Source organism: Daphnia magna, linkage group LG2 (genome assembly GCF_020631705.1).
Source record: "Daphnia magna isolate NIES linkage group LG2, ASM2063170v1.1, whole genome shotgun sequence".
Taxonomy (NCBI): Eukaryota; Metazoa; Arthropoda; class Branchiopoda; order Diplostraca; family Daphniidae; genus Daphnia; species Daphnia magna.
This window is the reverse complement of record NC_059183.1, coordinates 18,170,891-18,194,024: the sequence shown is the minus strand read 5'-3', so window position 1 is coordinate 18,194,024 and position 23,134 is coordinate 18,170,891. Positions and strand designations below refer to the sequence as shown.

The window sequence follows — 23,134 nt, the reverse complement described above, 5'->3', positions numbered from 1 at the left end:
CATTGCAACTTGTCTTTCGCAAGAAAGGTTACGCGTTACCCATTGGCTTCTACTCCGTCGACTGCGGAGTTATCATCATGTGCCAAGGCTGAAACGTGTGTCTTTAGAACATATGCCTGAATAGTTGAACTATATCCAACTATCCAATAACAACGCACGGGAAATGCTATGCCAGTCTGCCGTCTGGTATTTGCAACGGAATATTTGGTGATCAACGGTAGTTCTGATTGGGTTGGAATTTTCGAAGAGAGCGCAAATTTATGGGCCTCACTGGTCGACAGGCAGTGTGTTTGCCAAAACGATATCCATAACCATCAGGAAAGGCACCGGGAAAGGCATCGCGCTTGCGCTTCTTTTTTTTGGCCAACCCCCAACGGTATCAAAGCACTGTATAAAATTCTGCACTTGTCCTGTTCGAGGTTAGGTAGACGAGCGCGATGAGGCCGTGCCTATTGTATACGTCGTCGGGCATCCCTATCGTCTTACCCATCGCCAATCTTTTAGTACAGCTCTATCCTGCTGACCATCATGTTCTCGCAGAACAGCGAAATGCAGTGACCACTGAGTGCAGATTAAGCTTTATTAAATGGTTAATCGCGTGCGTAGACGAGGGTTTTCTTAGTAGCTTTGCCCGATAGTGTATTTAAATTGCGTCATTTAGCATCGTTTTGAAGTTGTGAATAGTTTCTGGTTCCAACAGCCATCCAAAATATTAAATCATGGCTTGCGTTAATATTTCTGGTCGGCTGTATCCTGTCGAAACGTGGAATATGACCGACTTAGACGACTCATCTGAATGGACACCCATGCTGGACGTTCTCAACGGTGTTGGTACTGGCTCTAGTGGTATAGGCAGCGTCTGGAACATAGGAATTGGCTTCAACTTGTCGTCATCAGCGCGTCCCGGATTCAAAACTGAAATCTACCGAGACATTGTGTGCATGTCCAGCCCAAAAAAGATTCTGGAACAATGGGAAATCGACAAGAATCTGGCGATGCTCATCAGCTACTCCGTTATTTTCGTCATTGGTGTTCTGGGGAACGTCACTGCTATGATGGTATGCAATAAATAACCTCGTAACAAATGGCTGGATTATACGACTCGTACAGTTCATACAGTTCAGGTCTTTCAAAGTCAAATATATGCAGCTGACAATGACTCTGAACACAAAGATAAAATGTATTCATTCTCTCCTGTTGTGTGTCATCTTTAAGGGCATGATCGGCGACCGTAAATCACGCAACGCAACTACTCTTTTCCTGGTGTCCCTCTCAGCTGCCGACCTCCTGCTGCTACTCGTTTGCGCTCCGGTATATAAACAAGATTTGCATATTGCGTATACCTGCTACCACCTTTATATTCAGCTATCTGTGTATTTATTTCCGTCGATGCGATACGTTTTGATCTTTTCCTGGCCGTGACGATCCAGCTGGAGGTTCTCCAGTACTTTGTCATCCAGTGGGATGATTCGGGTACCATCTGCAAGACGGCCAAATATGCCGAAGTTCTTTCAGCTGTCGCCTCGGTTCTCAACCTTACGGCCGTGTCATTGGAAAGGTAAGTCTTCTAGTTATCCTACCATATGATAAACCTGATTACTGCGTAAGTCGACTATTGCGATTCTGAAGCATTGCAACAATGCGAGCTAACGAAGCTTCTTCAAAGAAGAAGGTAATAAGCTGCGGATTCGAGATTATTTTAGGGGTAAACAAAGGCACTAGTTTCATACAAAAGAACTGGAAATCCCGATTTCCAGATTACGAAAATTACACTCATTGTCTCTGAAAAATAAAATCGCTATCGTGCGAAACAAATTTTGGGTTTGATAAGTGCATTGATTTTGGCGCAAATTCAAAAACTGTCATTAAATGTTCTTGTATGCAATTCTCAGTGTCGCATTTCGGTATTAAGCTATCAAAATTGTAACTATTTTAGTCATTTATGAGCGAGGCTTCGATGATTTGCGTAGCCTTTGTTACTACACTGTTTTAAGATTTAAATAAATTTTTTTCCTGTCACCATTTGCGGTTAAGTGCAGGACCTCGTTCAAGTGTTCCCTTCTATTTGGTGTGTGGCTTCCCAGCAAAATTTTTATGTCTGGCTTTTTTTGTTCTTGTTTGTCAGTTTGTATTTTTAGTTGCCTAGTGGCAGTCAGGCATTGTACCTATTAAACCGTCAGAAACTAGTAACCATTTGAGAAAAGAGAAAAGCCAAAATTAGCTGGACCCTGCTGGCTTATATCTCGTTAGGCCTTGCTTAATTTGCCAGTTCCATTTCCACGTTAAAGGCACACAAAAAGAAAAGGAAAAGTTTTTGAAAAACACTCTCTTTACTATTCATCGTCTTGATTTTAATAAGGCAAACATGTCTCCCGTCATCTTCAAACTTTAACAACAACTATGGATACACCAAAATCATTGGTCGTGCGTAACATGATGCGTAGTAATAACGTAAAGCTCCTCAGGATGAGTCAGTGAAACGCGAAGGAATGACAGTGATGGTGCCATGGGATATGTGACAAGTGGCATAATGTGAAAAAGGAGGATCGTCGATGAGAAAAATGAATCTTCCACGATCGACCTATGGGCGACTGACGGCCATGTAATGGTGGTCATTAGCAGACAATCGCGCCTTCATTTCTACCAAGACATGGTGCTCATGTCATTAAAAAAGATATCATGTACATACTCCATCTTGTGTACCGTGGAGAGAATAAGAGTGATGGATATGTCATAGATCGACTGTGGAAGACGTACTCACTACCGATGGGTACCCGGTCTCCCAGCACCACACACTACACCAAACAGGCAGCGACACGACGCGTAATGATAGTCTTCCCCATGGTTGGAAATTACGACGTTGGAATTTCATTAGTGTAAAAGAATACCGTATACGCAATGGGTATAGCATACTATTAGGCGGTTGCACGTAGTAGAGGAAGTTTGGAGAAAAACGGGAAGAAACGAAAAACTTCATCATAAATAAGGCAGACGAGATGGCACAACTTTTTCTTTTTCTCATTAATTTGCCGTTGATGTGATTTAAACAAATTTCATCTTCCCACCTATTTGTCTTTTTCGTTCTCCTTTGTTAAACTTGCTTGCCAAATGTTTGCAATTTCCTTACGGTACAGTAATAATGTGGAACGTAAAGGAATGTCAAATAAAGCCTTTTAGTGTTAAAACCCAAATCAAAATCAAAACGGTTGCGTTAATAAAGTCGAGGAATTTAACGATGTTGTGGGTGTTTTCACACGAAGCTGTAGTTGCATGTTCTACGTCATTTTTGCTCGCTGCTAATTAGGAACATTCGTAATGCGTCCAATGGTTTATTGGAGACCTTATACGTTAGAAAATGGGCGAAAAGAATGGCGAGTGGTGGGGAAGGGCAATGGCAATCGGGGTGTGGCACGCAACCACATCAAACGTGACGATGATTAATTATGGGCCATCCGCTTTAGCTTTCATCCAGATGAAGTGCAAGTCTTGCCATTGTGTCTTTCTGATGATATCTTCTTCTTGTCTTCCCACGTTTTGCCAGAATCAAATATTGAGTATCTCAAATGTACCTATCATGTTTGCTCATTACGATCGTAATCCAAGTGCAAAGTTAACGACAGCTTGGCTGAGAAGTCAAAGGAAATGAAGATACCCTGTCAGGATACGTAGCCAACATGAACTCAACTGTGTCTTCACATTCGCGAAACGCGGAAAGACAGCAACGATTAATGCGCAAGCCAAGCGGCCAAGCGGAAGCTTATAGATAAAGGAAGTGGGTGAATTTAAAGAAAAAAGCGGATAGTAACGTTTGCGTGGGTGCTTTGTGTTCACTGTTATACCTCTTGGTCGTTTAGCCAAAAAGAAGTTCGTTTTCCTGGCCAACCCATGGTTATATCCTTTAGTATCCGCCCTTTTATATCTGAATATATAGTGGCTAGGTTTAACTTCTTTCAAATTTTGGCTTTCAAATCGAATCGTGGAACGGCATTTAGTTTTAGCCGGTGATGGAAACCGCACGCAACTTCGTGTGACGGGGAGAACGGTCGTTTTCAATATGAAAATATTTTGCTATCCCCAATTCTGCTATCCGTTTTTCTTTTACAGCCAAAATACCAAGATCCACGCAAGTAGATAATAAGACGTGGGTGCAAGGATGATGATAAAAGGATAACCCGCAACGGACTGATGTAAGAATTGATCCGCACGATTATCACATAACGTTCTATTTTCATCCCTTTTAATTTCTGTTCTTGTTCCGTTTCTCGTTTCTATAGTCTTTGAATCAGTCGATTGAAGCTCGTCTTATAGACTCCTTGCTATAGACATCCCGACCTGATGCAATCGCTTTTCCGCTGTTATTCTCTATGTGCAGGGCTTTTCTTTCTTTATTTTCCGTTCGATTTCGTTGTCAAGACACCGAGCCCAGTTTGATCTCGCATGTACAAGAAAAACGAAAGAATCAAAGCATTAAGTATTTTGTATACCCTCTTTTTGCTTTCTGGTCAAGCGACTGTATAGGCCTATACTCAGTTTTGCATGACGTTAAGTATCCGAATCCAAACGGGATTCGAATTGCGCGTCCGCGGGTGCTTTGGAACGACAAGCAAATGTGTGCCGCGGATGGATATCTCGATGGTGAAAAGAATTAAACTATTGAAATACGTCAGATATTAGGAACTTGATCCGATGCAGTTAGGTTCCTGTTTTAATAACTTTATATACGGTTTATACTAACTTTCCCATCATTTTCGATTCCCTCGCACCCCTGTTGTGTTCGTCAGTAAATCGTAAGTAAGCTTTAGAAAACGGATAGAAAACCTATTTTAAATAACCATAAATCTCAGTCGTAGGTACAAGGTGAGAAAGAGTCAAAGTTGTGACTGTATCACGCGATCGGCATATCGTAACTATCCATTTCTTGCCGAATAATAAAGTTGCCTCGTCGACGTACGCCAGCACTGACGTTCGATTAACTTTTTTTTGTTTCGCAGTCGGCCTGTCGTGCCATGGGCCGAGAAATAAAGTATAGGGTAATCCAAGTTGATAAAAAGTTAAGTTAGATACGATGGCAAACCCTGGCAGGTCGTACTCGTTACTCTTGGACGGCTATATATGGCCCTTTTTGTGTACATGAACAAGATGTCGTGTTTTAGCTCTTGGTTTACTAGCTCCGTCAAGTAATCCATACGTTAGTCAGCCAACGTATGGTCAGCTTCCAACATAAGGTTTAAGGCGAAACGCAATGAGAAAGAATGTGTCTAGTGAAGGAAACCAACAAAAAATAAAACTTGTCTAATTCCAAAGTGAATCAAGAGTTACGTTGGAAACTCATTTCCAGGAGGGAGCAATATTTGATTGTTAATTTACCTTTTTCTTCTTGGATGCATCGACCTTGTATACACGTGTTTTTACTTGATTTTCGTGTTTTCTTTTTCTTTTCTTTTTAAATGTTCGTGCAGGTTTATAGTGATTGTGTTTCCCATCCGTTCACGATCCGTGTGCACAATGAGCAATTGTCGCCGAGCAGTTTTGGTCGTTTGGATAGTTTCGCTGTTGTTGACTGCACCCGTACTTTTCACCAAGGTACGTCATATACTTTAGTCGATTACCTAGTCACCAAGTTACAGTCTCACCTATCGACTGACGTTGATGGCGTCAATCACTCTGCTGCACGTAAAATATAAATGACTCGTCTTCCCCACTGATGATCTATTGATTACGTACAGCACGCAAAACGCGCTACGCTAAATGCGAAACGAAGGACTATAACCACCAACAAAGTTTTTGTCGTGTTGGAAATATTGATATGCCTGTTCTTTCTTCTTAGCGCTATTAACTGAATTGGTAAGATTGTTCTGATGTTAGCGCTACATCTAATTCGATTAATTTTTTGCTGATAAAGAAGAATGAAAATGTTTGCTATTCTTGCCTGCTGGTGTTGGCACCTATAACGCAATAACTGGGACACTATAGGTCCACACTTTGTTGCGCTCTTGCCCCATTAGCAAAATTAATTATGATAATGAACTGTTGACGTAGTTATACGATGGCGATTCACGTTGTTTTTGTTTATTTCGCGTACAGGGAACAAACCCGTTGACATTCACGGACGGTGAGGAGTCCGTAACCGTCAACTATTGCGTGGAAACAGATGGAGGAGTCGGTTTGATTTTCGCCATCTATCAGGCTGTTATCCTCCTGTTAGCACCAGGCCTGGTCATGATCATCTGCTACACTTACGTCATCAGAGAATTGTGGCTTTCCACTCGCAACATGAGAGTCCTCACCAACACTAACACCAAGTAGGCATCACAAACACCCATTCTTTTTCAATTGCTGAAGCGTTTGTTCCGCCCTGAGCATCGCCTTTATATCTATTCTCTTTTACGTCTATTAAATCAACAGGCCACGTGACAATAAGAGCTTATCAAATGTTCACAGGGTCAGTGTATTGAACGCTAAGTTATTATTTTGATTAGTTCTGTAAGAGATGGTCGTGCTCGCGTTTTACAATTTCGATCAGCAAAAAACAAGTGGCTTTAGAAGAATAGCTTTGTACCCCACTGGTCCTAAACTTCCTGCTATTACGTGAAGCCACGTAACAAAAGAAGATCGCAACTTTGTAACGATGTGATCAACCAATTGCGTCCGTTTATTTATTTATTTTTTTCACGGCCAAAGAGGTTTGCCTAGATAAAATATTTCCTTTCGGAAGAGCTTCCCTTTTCTTTTTCACGAGTTTGATGTTTAGCCGTTAAACACATAACTATAGCAACACAGAGCACTTTTCGTTTTCATCCATCTCAATAAAGTTCACTAGCAGAACTTTCGCAACTTGATGGCACGTAAAACCTGAGTGCACATACATAGGTCGAGAGATTCTTATTTCAGAGTACCGAACACCGTCCCAGATTTTGAAATAGTGTTGACGTAACAGGGCTGCCCTTATTTTTAAAAAGAAGAGGAATCCGATTCGTGTTGAAGAGTGAGAATCCCGATGTTGACACGAATGCCTATATTGGCGATCGCAGCGATCGATAGGATCCAATCAAATACCTTTGTTAAAGCCCAAGAGCGTGCGAAAATGACAGCGGAGGTAATAGATGACGATTGACGAAGGATTCGTCCATGTCGGGCACGCAGCTTACAAAAAGCTGGGTGGGAACTGGAACACATGTGCCGTTGCGTGAAACTGCGTATAGAGTGGATGACAATTGACGAGGATATGCACACTTTACAATGTGCATGCATTCGACGCCCACCTTTGACGTTCAGTCGGACGGAACAACTCGAAGCGAGTCTCCATAAGCACGCAACTTCTTTTGCTCCCACAATGTTCCAAATTTTAATGCAGCAACAAATTAAAGCAAGGCGTGTGAAAACTTGTTACAACTGAAGGTTGTAAAAACCTCCCTATATGTGCATATTAACGAACGATGCCGTGTATGGACAGGCAAATGGATGAATAGGTCAGTTATTACCTGTTTCGTCCTCTTGGTTTTCCATCGGCGACGATTGCAACTTTGTTTGAACATTGCGGAACATTGCTTTCTTTTAAGGGCATTGGTTCGAGCCCGTCGTCATTATTCGAGATGCGTAGAAATGTATACAGCAACGAAATTGCCATATTAAATCCGAAAAGACAGCTTACAGAATAAGGAGCTTAATAAACTGATATGATATTGCTTAGAGCTGCTTGAAATTCACGTAAAATAAAATCCGCTCAGTTGGAAGTAACCTACAGCGTCTTATATATCGTTACTTACAATTACATTCCGTATAGCACGGGTTCGGACGCAATTGCTGAGCGTGGGATGGTAAAGTATTTATGCCGTACCCATTGCACTTTCGATTTCTTGTCCATCAATTGTTGTTAGGTTATCTGGAAAGTTATTGTTGGATTCTATTGATCTATTGTTTTTGGGTTTTTTTTTTAAAGATAGAATGGCACGGAAGAATGCATTGACAGGGAGAAAGCTATTCCTGCTTTTTTTATTATTACCTAGTGCGTCGAACCAAGTCTAATGTAAATAGCATCCTAATACAATGACGACTCTCGTACGAATGATTTTGGTGTTGAACGTGAAAGTATTAACCGTCAAACTTGCATCATGACAAGGAACGAAGGGAATAAAAACAAGACCCAAAGATCGTCCTTTCTTCAGAGCTGCATTGTCTTCCGTCTTCTTATTTCAGAGGGAATTGGACCAGATTGCAATTCGGACTGTCCGATTGCCCGTTGATTTGTTTTTCTTGATTGCACGCCACAACAGCCACAGAGGGATGAAATCTTGTTACACAGTCTACACGTTGTTCGTGACTGGACAAATTGCGAAACGCGAAAAAGTACTCGTCCGTTACTGCCGTTGCAATAGGCTGGAATAAGTAGGAAACTATTGACAAACCAGCAAAGATTGGAAATATTGAAACTGTCGACAATATCGTCGTCAAATGTAAACGTTGAGCCAAAAAGATACGAATCAAATCAAGATGGATGTAATGGGAATGTTTTGATTTTTCAATCCTCGTCCACCTTTGAGGATGTACTAGCAGCTCTACAAAGGCGTATAGTTGAAAAGATGAAAGAAATGAGGGGGGCTTGTATCAATCAATAAATAAAAGCTTTACTTAAATTGCTTTCAGACGATTGTGGGATTTACTAGACGATTTTTTTTCATGCATGAAAGAAGGCACATCAAACGAAGAAGAACATGAAAAATGATGAACCTCACAAAGAACCGAGTATTTTGGTATTACGACGGGGTTATTTTCTGTGTAACAACCCGACACCTCGGTCGTGATGTGGGCCGGAGCAGTGCGGGATGATACGGGCACGTGTCGTGGCACAAATCCAACTACACCGACTGCTTGTGGCTGCTTGCCCACGTTTGTTGACAACGCTATTCTTTGTTATTTTTTTCTGGACTGTGTTCGTCGAATAAAAAAAAAATTTGCAATCATACGGTCACTATTGTATAGTAGTCACTTGGGAAACATAAAAACAACAACTTCATTTCGCGTGTCCGATCGTCCAGACTGTCTGACAGAAACTTGTTTCAGCATTCCGTGCCGTTGGGAACAATGCGTTCAAAAAGATTGAAATAATAGAAACATTTTAAAAATAAATGCTTGCATTGTACGTAGGCTAAACGTGCTGTGTACCCGGAATAGTTTTTAAACTATAAGGTCTATACAGGAAGTCTAGCTACTCCAGTTAATGCATACGTTAACGTTGCATGTGCACACAGTGATCGCCGATTTTTTTCTTTGCATTTTTTAAGATGGTCTGAAACGAATGAAATAAAGTAATGGTGGCTTTTAATGTGCTGGATCGTCGGACTGTGCGCTCTCCTTGGACGCTGAATCGACTTGTAGCTGGATACCAGGAACTCAATTAAATATGAATTGGTCGGCCAATTTATGAATTTTTGGACACATATACTGTAGTACACCAGTATAGCTTATCTACCCGTTAAAAACGTAACACAGAGGGCTTACACGTACGTTGCAGGTGATTAGTTTATGACAAACGACGAGACATCCGTCGGAGCCGCCTATTTTCACGTAGTAGCAAAGGATTTAAACCTATTCGGTTCAGCATGGCTTCGAACGCTACACACGCAACAAGCTAGCAACATCGGACTTACGAACCCGATGAAGTACCTGACAAAAAGAATGCATAATACGGGGAAAATATCGATCTTGATCTTGGATCTTCAGAGTACGTTACGTTGTTATACGCGTACGCTAAGCGTTGATATCTATATACATTCCTAAATCCTTTCTTCCTATAGTCGTGTGACTAAAGTTTCTTTTTAAGCCGAATGAAATTTCTAAAGTTTATTTTTTAAGAGTTTTTCTACGTATATCCTTCTAGAAGTTTTTCCAGCCAACAGACGATGGTACGTATAGGCTGTGATTAACACCAAATGGGTTGAGATTACTTCCGCCTTCGCTTGTTGCGTGGGTTCAATAAGTTTTATCCCAGATTGCTGCGTGATTCACTATTCAAGACTAACTTAAAATAACTTTTATTCTGTTCGTGTCGTGCAACGACACATATTTGTTTGTTTCTGGAACTCTATTCAACATTCTTAAGAATTTGTGAAAATAGAAATCAGGCATCTTCATTGCCTATGGCAGACTGCGATACAAACAATAGAGAGAATGCGTTTGCATAAGAGAGCCAACGCGTTATAACACTCTGTTAGTCGTGCGAAAGAGGGATTTACGAGACTTTTGAGATCCATTACTGCCTATTCGTTGTGCGAAATTCAATTTGCGTCACAGCCATTCCGCCGACGTCACTGCTGCCTTGTCTCCATTAGACTGAACCAATTGGGATTGAGGGGAGCGAGCAAAACAAGGGATGGAATACGTCAAGGCTGTATAACGTCTATCAAAAGGAGTTCACGGCAAAGACTGATCTTCCGGGACTAGATATGGAGATGACAAGACCATCGGATTGCCATCGTCCTTCTTTTTTTTTCGGAGAATAGACATTCACTTCGCTATACGGACACTGTCCTGGAATATTTTAGCTTCCTTTCTTCAGGATAGGATTTTTATGTTACTTTTTTATACCTTCTTTTATTACTTCTTGTATTATCACGTTATAAGCGACTTGGTAGATCTATCGACGTCAATTGGCCTGCTACCTATTTTGTTGTTGGCGCAATATATCGAACAATTCTATTTGCATAACGCAGCCACTGATTGTACTGCCCTATTGTTGAATAGGACGAAAAGGAATAAATCCCTGTCCTTAAGGTCAAGACCCCCACAGCTCCTCGGCTGTTCCTTATATGTAAAAAGAAAAATTCAATCGCCAGTTTAGATTGAAAAAAAAAAAAAACTATCCAATCTTCGGAAACCGCAAGAAAAATTCGTTATTCCGTAGCAAAAAATAAAATAAAAAATAAACAAGAAAATCATCAAGTTAAAAGGAAAATGGTATCAAAATTGTGGTTGGGTGCCATGGGCACGACTGCGCGCATTTCTTTGTGTGACAGTCGTCTTTCCTTTTATCACATCGATCAGCTCGGCAAGGTAGGAAGAAAAGAATATTACAATTCCTTTTTGTGTACACGGCTGTGGTTGTTGATTCCGTTTCGCGTTGTTATTGGATTGGTATTGCTTAGGAATGGTCTTTCGAGCGAACATTTCTCGTAACAGATAGACTGTTACGTCGTATAGGCCACTGAATCTTCATTCTTTCGAATCTCTTCCTAATAGAAATGGCGACTTATTGTTTTATCTTTGGTGTTGTTTTGTTTCAGCCAAGAGAGACGGCCACGACAACAGGAGAGGCGATGGCGAGGAGGGACCAACACCCGATGGCCTTACAATAAAAAATCGAGTGATGCTGCGTCATCATCCGTGCCGAAAGCGGTTGCCACGACGGCCACTGGAACAACGATTATCACCGGGACTACGACGCCTGTTCCTAGCACCTCAACTCCGCTGTTAGTTCGCGGCCATGAAGCTTGTCTTCTACCTTGTCACGGCCCGTGTTCGGCCAGCAACCAGGCATCGTCTTGCTGCAACACATTTACGGGCACTGCCAATAACGGCCATAACTCACCCAATCAATCGTCTCCGGAGAACAGCCCTCATCATCAAGCTCATTTATTGCTGGCTAGAAAACCTCTGCGGGTATAGTATAGATAAATGAAAATTATTTATAATAATAATAAAAAAATGATATTGGCTTTCCTTATGACACAATGCGATTCGTTTTTTTAGACGCTTTTGTTGTATCATGACAGGAAACGCTAAGGACTCGGCCAACTATCAGGAAGATTGGAGTCCATCAGGCGAGAGCCGAGGATGCCCGCAATGCCAGGAAACAGGTGACGTCATCTCTTGCTCCTCTACGATACAGCGCCATTATTTATTTTTCTCGATATTTCAATAGCCTTGTTTCTTTTGTTATATCGTTACAATCTATAACACGACGACCGTGTGTTGAAAATTGTGTTAGTTTTCCTTTTGAAGTTTTTCTTTTGTCTCTCTGAGAAACAGCTAGAAAATTGAACTAAACTGTGCGCTTAGAGGAGTTTTTGCCTTCTATTTCAAAGAAAAGGAAATAGATGACTGCTGGTAGGATTCGATTGGGAAAAAAAAGGGGGAAAAGGATGTAGGCGGCTTCGATCATTAGGCGTTTCCGGCCGGGCAGACCTTACGGCTATGATTCCCATTCGGCATAAATCGATCGAAGGCTATACCACCCAACCAATATGAGAACAGCCAGTGTTAAACAATGTTAAGATTTTTGCCTATAGTTCTTTTCATCGTTGCCGATGGGAATCTCGGCATGTAAATGAATCCCATACCTTTTTCTCTGTAGACCTCGTCATCAATAGAAGATTATGCAATCAGCTAGATGGTGCAACCTATTTTTAGATGTATATTCACGAAAGCTTTTAAAAAAAAAGTTTAAAACCAAATTGCAATAATCCAAGTGAGAAATCACCTGTTCCCTATGTCTGGCAGTGCTCCGCAAACTACTAATGGTCTTGTCTGTTTTGGCATAAATATATTTGTGCCTTATTTCTTATGAGTTGCTACGATACGCGAAAGAACGCGGAAAAACATATCTTCATCTCGATTCATGAACAAACAAAGCCTTAAAAAACACAGGCTATATAGTACTGTAGGACGTTACGTGCTTCAGTAAAGCGGGCGTGGGTGCTCGTAAATCGTATGCTGGGGTAATTGTGCTGTCTAAATGTTTCGTCCGTCTTAACTTGGACAGGAAATAATTGCTTGTATTGTCTTTGTACGAGGTCGTTTAGGGCTACCGGACGCTAGACATATAATTATACCAAGTGCCAACAGTGTCACACAGAACGTACAACGTCATTTTGCTTGCCAGACACTTGACATTCACTTCAAACGATTTCAAATCGGTTGAAGTAAAATGCCTATATGTCAACAGCTGGGTTAGCCTTGACGAACGCATTTATGGTACATTGTCGAGAGAGAAACAGTTGACTGGGCGATTGTCTCCCGACGAGTACAAAGATTTCTTATAAAACGCAGAACGACCCCATCCTTGACACATTAATTAGAATTGTTAGCTGTCAGCAAACATCATCACACGTGTAAACAGTTTCAAACTCTCCTTCAAGTTCTTCATTTCCAGCTTTTTTTTCCATTTCTGCGTGTATAAGGTTGAGTGTTTTAGATTATCTTTAGCTTCGAAATGCATAGACTTGTATACGGAGTTGGAGTCTCTTATGTTCCTCATTTTCCTCCCAGCCTTATTAGTAGACTTTTATACAGTATCTCTTTTCTTGAGCCACTCTGCCGCACTCGAAATGTCTCATTCCATTATGTGGAGGGGGCAGAGTTGCTTAATGGTTCGCATCCTTTGTCTTGAAAGCTCTTCAGAAGAAGGGGGAAAAAGCCTGTACCACAAGAGGCTGGATTTATATCTCTATCCAGTAATATCTTCAGTATATTAACACGCTAGAATTCATTCACCCATCATCACAACATCCAATTAATATTTGCCTTTCTTTTATTGCGCAAATGCCATTTCGTTTACCCTCGTACATTAAGTTAACTGTACATCTGCATCAAAAACCAAGTTCTAACAATCCATTGAAATTCTTTTGGATATATTTTCCAAAATTCAGGTGATCAAAATGCTGATCCTCGTCATTGTGCTGTTCCTCATTTGCTGGGGATCGCGAATCTGCATGGAAATCTCCATCAAAGTCGGGCTGGAATCTTTTTCGCAAGGCATATATTTTTTGCGCGTCGTCATCAATATGCTTCCATACGTCCATTCGTGTTTGAATCCGTTCATTTATTCACTCATGTCGAAAAATTTCCGCCGATCCATGTGGCGCCGCATTCACAGCTGTTGCTGCTGCATGTGTGCCAACAGCGCCTGCTGCACTCAGCGTCGTTGTTTCTGCCACCCATCCGCCGCCTTTTCATCAATGGCACGGACTGGCCAAGACGGTACGACATATGGTGACCGATCACCTGGTGGTCAACGACGCTCGTGCCGACACTGTCGCCAATTCAATAGCCAGTACAACTTAAACGACCTCTCGGTCGGTATGGGTGCTGGAACGAGCCTGAATGCACCGCAGGAACGGACGGAAGCCAGCGGATCGTCCCGCATGCGGGGCCTAACTTCACGACTGGCCAAGGGAAGTAATGGCGCAATAGGTGGTAGCAGTCCGCTACTTTTAATGCGCACCCGTAGTGTCAACAACCGTTCCGTTTGTTCCACATCAGTCATTCCGGAGTGTACAGAACATTTTGAAGTTGACTGCTGTTTGTGAAAAGAAAAAAAAAAAATTCCTATTCCAACATCAAGAACTTCCTTCAATTGTATCACATTTTTTTTCTTCTTCTTCCGTTGTAACGTGGCAAAAGGCAATCTTGTACAACTTTTTTTAGTACCGCTATGGATGCTATAACATAGTTATACGTACCAATCTGCTTCTCCTCCAGAATAATGAACTCTTCTACTCGCAAGTGTGGTGATTCGAGCAGCCGGTGTCAAAAGGGGACACGATCTTTTTATCCAACTAACTATGACTTTTATTGACGTTTTTTTTTTTTTTGCCGATGCCATTCTCCATCTGATGTTATGTATATTCCATAGCACAGAGCTTGACAAAGAACGCCCATATCTGAGTTTACGTGTATTTGAAAATAAAATTGTATATGTCTCACATCTTGTCGTTTATTGACACGTTCTGACGCTGTGCATATCTAGGATTTCTTTTCTTCTGTAACGGGGCCAACTATATTTCCAATTCACCTCGAAAAAAAAATGATATAAGAAAGGATACATGCCTGTTGAAATGTAAAGCTTAGATGCCATCATTTTAAGCTACGGATTTAAACTCTTTCTTTTCGTACGTCGCGGTATACGGTTAGCCTTGTCAAGAGACTGCCATTTTAGGAATAATGCAAACGCTAAAGTTTCAAAATCTAAAAACGAGCGAGCATTTTTCTTTTATGTTCACAACAACTGGTTATCGATTGTCTTCCGTCGGGAGGAAAGCCGTATAGAGGCGAGAGACGCACCTTTGTTTGGGATTTAAAGTGATTTTTACAAACTCTTGCGCCTACTCTCCGATTCTCTATCAGCTTGACTTACACTGATGCTATATTCAGGTTATCAACGGCTGCATTAATCGATTGACGACCCGATGGACCACAGGAAATTGGAATGGGTATCTTCTAATAGCCAAAGGAAATTGATTACTTTGTTTTTCCACTTGTTATATCTACTTTGGATAGCAGGAGTTTCCAATTTCTTGTTGCATATTTAATTGTCCTGTCTTAACTTCCAAATTATGTTCACAACAGAAGGAATGAGACAATGAATGCATTAATTGATCACCTCTTTGACCTTGGTTTGCATGCAAAATAAGGCTGAAGCTATTAGCAGTCGGAAATGAAAGTCTCTGAAGATCAACATCCGTTCATTTGCGTCTGGTTCGATCGACCAAACTTCACAGAAATCGTTTCCCCTTGAAAGGCGCGGACGTTCGGTTGACGTTTGCCCATTCCGGGTGACGTAGAACGCCTGAAAAAGACCATCAACATCATCGGATACATCTCGATCTTGTATGGATTTACACAAATTGATGTTATCGAGGATATCAAAGTTCTTTAGCTTCGCACGGAATATTTCAAAGCACGCGTTGTTTGAAATATATTTTGACTCGTTGAATATCGAGACAGCACCCGTGTCAAGAAGAGTCAAAACTTGTGGAATAAAGATCTAAAACTTCAAACGAAGAGAGGGAAAAAGATGAAAAGATTGACAAAGTAATCGTATACCCACTACTGCCCACCTTCTTTTGTGTAATTTCTTTCAGTCGTTTTGGAGATTCACGGATAAAGTCCCAATAAGCTAATTGACAAATCATGATATTTCGATTTATTACTCAGTGACGCTTACCCACAGCAGGTTTGATTGATGTCAGCTCTAATGCACAAAGTCTTTAGATTGCAATCCAATGGAAGCAGCATATAAGAATAGATTCTGTACGCCTAGTATATAGCTATACCCTATGCAAGTTTAAAGCCAAACTTTGTTCCATGTCCTTCGAGGAAATTTCTCGTTACTCATAATATAAGTCTTCTATTTCCTCTTCTTTTGTGCCTTGGGGCATTGGACGAAATTCTCTGTGTTACAACAGATCTGCTAACTAAAATCCACCAGAAGCCTGATACCATATTAGCTCCAATCGATGTGGATCGATGGACGAGTGCACGAGAAACTGCGGACGGGAGAATACAGTGACAAGGAGAATAAAGAAAAATAACTTGAAAAATAACGCGTCCCATCGATCAGCGCTAACTGTTTGGCTCTTTGGTTGTTCAAATATGAAAAAACAAAAAAGCAAACGTAAAAGACGAGAACAGAATATGGAACAGAACAAAACGGAGGCTGTCACTCTCTTGCTTTGTGCTTGACTAATGCTGTTTTGAATGCAAACCGATCAACAAGCTTCTGACTTTGTTGATTGCCTGGTTTGTCGTATCGACTCTTACGTAAAAATGTAATCAAACATGCCTCCTTCTATACAATGTAACGTATGAAAATGTCGATAGAATATTTTGGTAACTTATCACAATCCGGAATGTGAAGCCCGGATTGCAAACTAAGCAGGAATTTTTCGCTCACTCATTTCCTGCTTCTGAAGCTTTGCAGCTTTTGGAAATGTAAAATCGAGCTATTGGTTTTGATTTGTCAATCCTAAGGAACTCATAAGAAAATTTAGAACTTTTCATTTTTATTCTTCTTGCCAACGCATTTTAACCGGCTCCCTTTTTCACGCCTTTTCCATCATTTCAATGAAGCAACAAGAAAAAAGAGGACATGCCTGGGAATATGATGCGGGAGCCGCTTGTATGCAATCTCATTAGTCCTCGCATTTTCTTGATGACTGAACCTATAAGGTATAGCGCATAAATATTTGTTTTCATCAAGGATTTCGTGAACAATATCTGGTGTAATTGCGGTGAAATCTCGGCTTGATAATCTATGAAAATACTCAGTTAGCGGAAGATGACATCCGTCGATTTGCATAGTAAATCGACGGCTGTTTGCTTGTCAAACTCTATGGGAACGACCGCAGGCCACTGCGGCTTGCAGATATCCAAACCATCGTCATTTTTTCTTTGGTCGTTTTTCTTCTTCGGTCGTTGTGGCTGCAGAGAACGTGATCGTCTTACTTACGAGATTTTAGATTTATCCTTGACGTTGAACGCAAATTATTCCCGTCACGTTTCTTTTACAAGGCGGTGGCATCGTTCCAGAACTGATTCGTTGTCGCCATCATGGCTTCTGCTGTTCCCAACAAGGTAACTCTTAATAATTCTGTTGTCTTCCTGTGTATTTTTCAACCCTTATTTTTGTTTTGGTTTTTTTCTTTGTTGAAATCATGAAAAATATGTGAAAAGAAAAATGGGGGTTCCAAATTTAACGAGAAGAAAGACCTCACAAAATATCGATTTTGTGCTTCGATACCTGTGGCAGTTCTCAAATTCTGCGTGTTTCATTAGCGTTTTAAACTCGAGACATTAGGGAGCCGTCATGGCAACAGAACTGATAAAGGTTTAATACTTGAGGTATAGTGGAATTTTAGTTAATAAAGTAGGTTGTCGTTGTATTTTTACTCAGGCGAGATGAGATGAAGGGAATCATTACACCAGCAGCACAGTTCTGGGAGTAGTTTTATACTTAAAATCGTCAAGTTCGTAATGGTGGAGCGTTGTGCCGAACCCGATGACATGTCGATACAACAAAATTGCTTTACATAACAACATAGTTAAGTGTTTACCATGTTGTGAGTGCATTAAGAACGTGCTCAAGGGAGCACCTCACAATATTTGGCTATAAATGGTTTCTAAATCTAGGGCTACACAACCAAATATTGAATTAAGTTCATCACACTTCTTTTGCTTCTTCAAAAACGACAAGTTTCTCATTTTTATTTCATCATAAAAAGGAGGATGAAAGCAGTTCGCAAAGCGAAAACGAACAAACCTCGAAAAATTCAAACAATGTCGATGATAGTTCGCTCTACCCCATACTCGATGTTGAAGATTCACAAAAAAAAGGTTGGCTGTCACAAGCTCAGCAACGCCAACAAGCTCTCACTGGCCTCCAATCTCTGTGCAATCAATATTGCGTCAGCGTTAAACAACAAAAGTCAGCGTTCTCTGCGGACAGCTTCTGCAAACTTTTCTCGCAAGAGGTATAATCGAATCTTTTAGTTATACGCCGTCTAACGTTTGAAATGTGTATTTGTTTTCTTACGCACATGTTTATACGTTACTAGAATGCACTCGAATTTCTGTTCCGATTGTTCGATCACCAATCCAAGGGTCAACTTGTCCAATCTGATTTCATTGATATCCTGAAAGAGCATTTCAGGTAGGTGATGTTTCACACGACCGCACGCTAATCATATATACGTTCACTATATAAGCCCTTCTATATTCTTACGTATATAACAGCGACAGAGCCGAAGGAAGAGAATTCATCGATCTGATCGATACTCTGTGGTACGTTTTTGTGAATGAAGCCGATGTGGACGTGGACACTTTTTATCGTATTTTCAAATCTAAAGGGGTAATTATTTTTTTTACCGAGAATTCGTTTATCTGAAGAAGATTTAATTTGTTTATTGACGAAATCAAGGTAGTAGCCAAACTTTTCGTGCTGGTCGACACCAACAAGACGGGCCAAACGTCGGTAGACCAAGTGATGGCTTTCTTTACCCAATGCACTCTACAAAGGTGGGTGGGTTGGAACTGTTGTTTTCAGAAACAGACCTGTACAATGTCGCAAAATTAAGACTTATAGTTACATGCCCCATGTTAATGTGTACGTAGGGGAACTCGTGGTGTGGAAGAGCTTCAGCCAGGACGGGCTGAAGAAATATTCCGTTCAATCGCCAAGAACGACAGCAAGGAACTGGACTTTGAAGACTTTAAGAAGCTGATTCCGTCTAAAAATGTAAATACGACTGATGTTGTGTCTGTAATAACACAATGGATTCTAATTATAGTCTGTTTTATTTAAATGACTAGCCGTTTTTCGCAAAGCGCGTGTTCTGCATTTTCGACAAGGACGGTTCCAATACTATTTCAATGGCTGAATTCCGAGAAGGCTTGGAACAATTTTGTGGCCGGTGCGATGAGAATAAAGTCCAATGCCTCTTCCAAATCTACGATGAAGACGGTAATGAGTATTATTTGTTGTCCACGATCGATAATTTTCAAGCCATGCTATATCAATCCTTAATAAAGGAGACGGAATAATTAAGCTTAGTGAACTGAAAGCAGTTCTCAAAGCTTGCATTGAAGAAAATGGAATGAAATTTAGTGAACATCAACTCGACCAGCTCACAACGGCTCTCTATGACGATGCACGGGCTTCGGGCAATGATTCAGACCGTACTAGCGCAATTGGACTCAGTTACGAAGAATTAAAAGCTCAAATGACTAAGCATCCAGGGCTACTTGAAAACCTTTCCATCAGGTACATAAAGAACTATATGATTAGTATTTATTTCCTAACGGCATTTCCATTCATCTTTGATTCATTTTGCAATTCAAGCTTGGATCGTTTACTCTTACCGAGCGCTGCGAAGACGACTAAAATCAGGCCAACTTTCAAGACGTTTTGCTCGTACGTTAAAAATAATGTACCTTTCGTCGTCTTCATCATTGCCTACGCGATCGTCAATATCGGCTTATTCGTTAGTCGAATTATTCAGTATAAAGATACCAACATTTTCTACATATTGGCCAGGGCCTGTGGTAAAATCCTTCCATTTCCTTTTGTATTCTAATACGTTAGGCGATTAGCCGTATTAACTCATTCATTTGTAGGACAAGCATTGAATTTCAATTGTTCCCTCATTTTGGTACTGATGCTTCGTCATTGTATCACCTTGTTGAGGCAAATCGGTTGTGCTAGTTTTCTGCCGCTAGATCAGCACGTCTATCTCCATAAGGTCTGCGGTGTCGTTGTCGCCGTCCCTTAGCGCCATACACACGATGATGCATTGTGTCAATTTCCGTAAGCGCGATTTCAAAGATTTTGGATTTGTATTTATTTTGACCTACAATTTGTTTTTCGTACACACATCTGCCTAAAGCCCTGAATGTTGCTGATAAACTCAAGTCAGGCTGCCCGGATGAAGACCAAGGAAACACACGACGCAATAGGTAGATACGAATATCATTAACTGCTTGTTTTCGCGCTTTTGTGCATGAAAAGAGTATTCAACTAACGTTTGCCAATCACGAATAATCTTAGAATGGCTTTTTACGACGGAACCGTGTCTGTTTGGATTAATTCCCGGCTGGGCGAACTTGACCGGATGGGCACTTGTTGGTATTCTGATTATAATGGTCCTATGCTCACTTCCGTGTGTTCGCAAAAGCGGCTCTTTCGAGGTCACTGACTATTGAAACGAATTGAATTTTTGGTTCATTAATTACGTACACGCGTTTCACAGGCGTTCTACTGGACTCATTTGCTTTACGTGCCCTTTTGGGTTCTTCTAATTCTCCACGGTCCCAACTTTTGGTATTGGTTTATCGGCCCCGGAATCCTTTTTGCCATTGAAGGCATTGGTCGAATTCAACTTCGTTTGACGGGAAAAGGTCGTACTTTCATCAGTTCGGCTGTTCTTCTACCGTCTCGCATCACTCACTTGGTCATTCGCAAACCGGAGCGATTCCACTTCAACCCTGGTGATTATGTCTACGTCAAGATTCCAGCCATCACTTCAACTGAGTGGCATCCATTTACCATTAGCAGTTCGCCCGAGCTACCAGGTATATACTTGACTATACTCGTCCCGTTTCCAAGTTGTGAGGCTATAACCGTCAATGTTTGTCTTCATGGAAAATCAAACTATAACAACAAAGATGTTATGTGGCTCCATATCCGTTGTGCTGGTGGTTGGACCAATAAGCTATACGAATATTTTGAACGAGAACAAGCCAAACTGTGTCTCAAGCAGTCGGCAGAGAGTCCATACCCTAATGGGCAGACTGCTTGCCAACATTGCAAACATGTCCTGGAGAATAAAACATCATCGTTTCCGACGCAAAATATCATGAAGTAAGACACGATTTGATTGTTTGAGATATCTAATGAATACATTGCAACCCAACACCTTCAGGGGAGTTAGAAGACTTACCCGAACATTGTCGACAAAACAACCTGTGGATTCGTACGATCAGTTGGAATCAGGCCGTATGAATTTGAAATCATTAAAGGGCAATGAGAACTTAACTTTTGTGGAAAATAGCGATGGTGCTGTGTCTCAAACTGAATATGGAACATTAGGCGCATCCACCAACAGGTAATTTTCTGATATACGTAGAATAATGTCACTCTCTTACAAAAATTTCCTACAATTGAAAGGCCCCAAATATCCGAGACTCAGGTGGCTAGTTCAACCGGAGAACCACACGAAGAGAGGGTCTTGCGGGATAATAGCCAGTACCGACATTTGAGTCATAGGCCCCGCGTGATGAGCATCATGGTCCCGATTGATGAAGCCTCCGGAAACAACAAGAACAGTTCAGTGCTTAGAAAGAGATCAACGCCTCGTGCTTCTTACGCGCCCGAAAGCCTACGAAAGAGGCCCACTCAGGCCACTTCTCGCGAAGAAAATAAAGCAGAGCAACAGAGTAAAGATGGCCGACACAACACTGTCGAAGGAGTTCACATTTATTACCCGCTAGAAGTATTTCATTCGCTATGTTTTTATCGATTGTTTGGACAGTCGCGTTACAACACATTTCTCTCTGTCGTTGTTAGATTGCCATCGATGGACCTTATGGAGCCCCGTCCAGTCATATCTTCCGTGCCCAGCACGCAGTACTCATTGCGGCCGGCATCGGCGTGACCCCATTCGCCAGTATTCTACAATCGATCATGAACCGCTACTACGCCAGCCGACAAACATGTCCAAAGTGTCGCCATTGCTGGGTATCGCAAATGCCCGATTCCATCATGAATCTAAAAAAAGTAAAGACATTCATTGGCATATTTTTGGATGGGCCGGTTTTTAAAATGGGGTTTTCGGTTTTCTCAGGTTGATTTTTTCTGGATTAACCGCGATCAACGCAGTTTCGAATGGTTCGTTGACATGCTCTCCCAATTGGAAAAGGAACAAACTGAAATGGGTGGCGTATTGGGCCGGTTCCTCGATTTGCATATGTACATCACTAGTGCTCTGAAAAAAACGGATTTGAAGGCTGTTGGATTGCAAATGGCTCTCGATTTACTTCACGATAAGGTTTTGTTAAACGAATTTTATTGTTGTGTTACCATTGATAAAATTTTGGTTTTATCATCTAACGTTTATGACAGGAAAAACGGGATTTAGTGACAGGACTGAAGACTCGCACGAACGCTGGTAGACCGAACTGGGACAAGATATTTCAAAAATTAGTTGACGAGGATAGGGGAAAAGTAACCGTTTTCTACTGTGGTCCTCCCCAATTGGCCAAAGAACTGGCAAAGAAATGCAACGAGTTTGGCTTTGATTTCCGCAAGGAAATCTTTTAATTATCAAATGTTATATCAACTAATTGAAATACATTTCTGTTTTTACTGTCCATCCCAGCTGAAGCAGTTTTCTCAAACAATGTTAAACCATGCACCAGAATTGGCATAGACATTATGAATAAAAGTCAATACAATGTTCTTGATTGATCAAAGTATATATACGTGTCGACATTGTATCTACGTCGTACGCGTTTTCTCAACTTTGGTTCGGTATATAGTGTAAAACTTGTTTAACAGTGAAGCCAGTAAAACGTTAAGCAAGAACTCGTCCAAAACCTAATGAGCGGCAAAACGCGTGAAATCACGAAAGTTTGTCCCGTTGGGAAGTCAAAGTTTGTGAAGGTGTTTCTAAAATTCTTCCCCCTCCCCCGTTCAAAAAAAAAAAATCAATAAATGTAGCAGTGTGAATGCAGTTTGTAGTTCGCTAGTGAAAGTTTCAATAACTGGCAAATAGAATTTGCTGTGGCACTAAAAATCCCGCAACCTTGCAAGTCCCTTTATCTTTTATACTGTATAAGGACATATAGACGCAGGGGGAAAGAAAGA

At 41.1% G+C, this 23,134-nt stretch overlaps 2 protein-coding genes and 1 long non-coding RNA gene across 3 annotated transcripts; 2 read left to right on the top strand and 1 right to left on the bottom strand.

Annotated features, from left to right (window-relative positions):
- The first annotated feature begins 419 nt into the window (after window positions 1–419).
- Window positions 420–14,699, top strand: LOC116916255 (cholecystokinin receptor type A). The gene is made up of 8 exons (XM_032921476.2): window positions 420–1,058; window positions 1,216–1,311; window positions 1,431–1,558; window positions 5,460–5,583; window positions 6,085–6,302; window positions 11,280–11,655; window positions 11,769–11,852; window positions 13,644–14,699. Exons 1-8 carry the CDS (start codon window positions 720–722, stop codon window positions 14,301–14,303), a joined length of 2,025 nt encoding a protein of 674 aa, XP_032777367.2. The 5' UTR covers window positions 420–719; the 3' UTR covers window positions 14,304–14,699.
- On the bottom strand, window positions 14,499–16,631 carry LOC116916256. Its single transcript, XR_004390561.2, has 3 exons — window positions 15,834–16,631; window positions 14,701–15,766; window positions 14,499–14,636 (listed from the first exon to the last, which is right to left on the bottom strand). It is a non-coding gene; the product is annotated as an uncharacterized LOC116916256 (long non-coding RNA).
- Window positions 16,632–17,183: 552 nt separating this feature from the next.
- On the top strand, window positions 17,184–22,743 carry LOC116916253 (NADPH oxidase 5). Its single transcript, XM_032921475.2, is given in 21 exon segments — window positions 17,184–17,349; window positions 17,997–18,245; window positions 18,330–18,424; window positions 18,508–18,622; window positions 18,692–18,789; window positions 18,886–19,009; window positions 19,084–19,234; window positions 19,303–19,534; window positions 19,613–19,815; window positions 19,888–20,036; window positions 20,038–20,077; window positions 20,157–20,200; window positions 20,202–20,226; window positions 20,318–20,457; window positions 20,520–20,841; window positions 20,935–21,130; window positions 21,192–21,374; window positions 21,437–21,761; window positions 21,836–22,045; window positions 22,113–22,316; window positions 22,391–22,743. Coding segments are annotated over 21 exon segments (3,327 nt in total). The 5' UTR covers window positions 17,184–17,325; the 3' UTR covers window positions 22,589–22,743.
- Window positions 22,744–23,134: the final 391 nt, after the last annotated feature.

Coding starts and splice junctions, on each gene's coding strand:
- LOC116916255 (XM_032921476.2), top strand. CDS start 720: ATGGCTTGCGTTAATATTTCTGGTCGGCTGTATCCTGTCGAAACGTGG. Junction 6,303..11,279: donor CTCACCAACACTAACACCAA/GTAGGCATCACA, acceptor GTTTTGTTTCAG/CCAAGAGAGACGGCCACGAC. Junction 11,656..11,768: donor TGGCTAGAAAACCTCTGCGG/GTATAGTATAGA, acceptor GTATCATGACAG/GAAACGCTAAGGACTCGGCC.